The sequence below is a fragment of the Nicotiana attenuata genome, unplaced genomic scaffold (genome assembly GCF_001879085.1).
Source record: "Nicotiana attenuata strain UT unplaced genomic scaffold, NIATTr2, whole genome shotgun sequence".
NCBI classification, from domain to species: domain Eukaryota; kingdom Viridiplantae; phylum Streptophyta; class Magnoliopsida; order Solanales; family Solanaceae; genus Nicotiana; species Nicotiana attenuata.
The window spans coordinates 734,237-736,364 of record NW_017670332.1 but is presented as its reverse complement, the minus strand read 5'-3'; the positions used below and the strand labels follow the sequence as shown (position 1 = coordinate 736,364).

Below are 2,128 nucleotides of genomic sequence, written 5' to 3'. Positions count from 1 at the left end.
GGGGTATCAAGTTGCTTAGTCATACTATGAAAGTGTGGGAGAGGATGGTGGAAGCGATGGTGAGGAGGTAGGTGTCTATATCGGAGAACCAATTCGGATTCGTGCCAGCTCGTTCAACTACGGAAGCTATCCATCTTATGCAGAGGTTGGTCGAACAGTACAGGGATAGGAGGAAGGATTTGCACATGGTGTTTATTGACCTAGAGAAAGTGTACCACAAGGTCCCGAGGGAGGTTCTTTGGAGATGTTTGGAGGTAAAAGGTGTTCCGGTAGCATACATTAGTATGATTAAGGACATGTATGATGGAGCCAAGACTCGGGTTAGGACATCAGGAGGAGACTCGGAGCATTTTCCGATGGTTATGGGGCTACACCAAGGATCTGCGCTCAACCCTTTCTTATTTGCACTAGCGATGGACGCACTGGCATACCATATTCAAGGGGAGGTGGCATGATGTATGTTATTTGCTGATGATATAGTTCTGATTGATGAGACGCGAGGAGGTGTTGATGAGAGGCTGGAGGTTTGGAGACAGACCCTTGAGTCTAAAGGCTTCAAGTTGAGCAGGACTAAGACTGAGTACTTGGGGCGCAAATTTAGCAATGTCACAAGTCATCCCCAAGAAAGGAAGTTTTATGTACCTTGGTTTGATTATCCAAGGGAACGGGGAGATCGACAAGGATGTCACGTATGGTATTGGGGTAGGTTGGATGAAATGGAGGTTAGCATCTAACGTTTTGTGTGATAAGAAGGTGCCCTTGGAATTTAAAGGCGGGTTCTACCGAGCGGTGGTTAGACCGACCATATTGTATGGAGCAGAATGTTGGCTAGTTAAGATTGCCCATATCCAGAAGATGAAAGTAGCAGAAATAAGGAAGTTGAGGTGGATATGCGATCACACGAGATTGGATAAAATTCAGAATGAAGATATTCGGGCAAGGGTGGGCGTGGCTCCCATGGAAGACAAAATGCGAGACGTGAGGCTTAGATGGTTCAGGCACGTGCAGAGGAGAAGCCTAGATGCCCCGGTTAGGAGGTGCGAGAAGTTCGCTCTGATGGGTATAAGAAGAGGTAGAGGGAGGCCTAAGAAGTATTGGGGAGAGGTGATCAGGCAGGACATGGCACGACTCCTGCTCACCGAAGACATGACCCTTGATAGGAAGCTATGGAGGGAGAGCATTAGGATTGAAGGTTAGTAGGTAGTTGAGCATTTTTCTACTCCGTTTTGTGTGTAAATCTAGTCGATCAGTGTCGTGTTTTGGTATGATAGTGGTACATGTTGTGATCGTACTATTTCTAGGACCTTGTCACTTTACTGATTATTGATGTTGCTTTTCCAAGTATATTTTCTGATTCTTAGCTCGCTGGTACTATCTTTTTGGTTATGTTGTTGTTATTATTCTATTGTCGCGTTTCATTTTCTTGTGCTGAGGGTCTATCAAAAATAGCCTCTCTACCCCAGGGTAGGGGTAAGTCTGAGTACATACTACCCTCCTCATACCGCACTAGTGGGATTATACCAGGTAGTTGGTGTTGTTGATTAACTTTCAAATGATAAAATCAATTCAATTGGACAAGAAAAAAGATAAGAATAAAAGGAATTTATTTTATTCCTTCTATCTTCAAAAGTACATAAGCATTCATTTTGCTGAAAGAAAAGAATTTGTCATTACATGTGGCTAACTTGTACAACTTATTTCTACGGGGATGGCTACTCAGTCTCCGATCCTGATGAGACATTTTTGTTCCCGAATTTCGTTGTCCCGATTTTTGTGGCAATCCAGTTGCTGTATTCTCATTTCATTCCCCCAGTGTTCGAATGCGAAGATTGTGAATTGGAACACTGAAAGTCGTGCTCCTTTAAGGATTCCACTAATAAATGGTTGCATAATCTTTGATCCAACAGCAAGCTTCGTTTCTCGTTAGGAACTTTTCTATTGAACCAAAGATTATCTAACCACCCCCAAGTGGATTATAGGGAAAACACTTGTAAATGGTTGAATAGTCTTTGGTCTGGCAGCAAGTTTTGCTTCCCATTAGAAATTTGCCATGAGACAAAGACCATTTTAACCATCTCGTAGTGTTTTGCCATTTCAAAACCTTGTCGTTTAAAGGTCTTATTTCTGC

The 2,128-nt window shown here is 43.1% G+C and overlaps 1 protein-coding gene across 1 annotated transcript; it reads left to right on the top strand.

The window, feature by feature from the left end:
- The first annotated feature begins 603 nt into the window (after positions 1 to 603).
- LOC109237981 lies at positions 604 to 1,927 on the top strand. Its single transcript, XM_019404399.1, has 2 exons — positions 604 to 1,037; positions 1,786 to 1,927. The coding sequence occupies exons 1-2, from the start codon at positions 604 to 606 to the stop codon at positions 1,925 to 1,927; spliced, it is 576 nt and encodes a 191-aa protein (XP_019259944.1).
- The last annotated feature ends 201 nt before the right edge of the window (positions 1,928 to 2,128 follow it).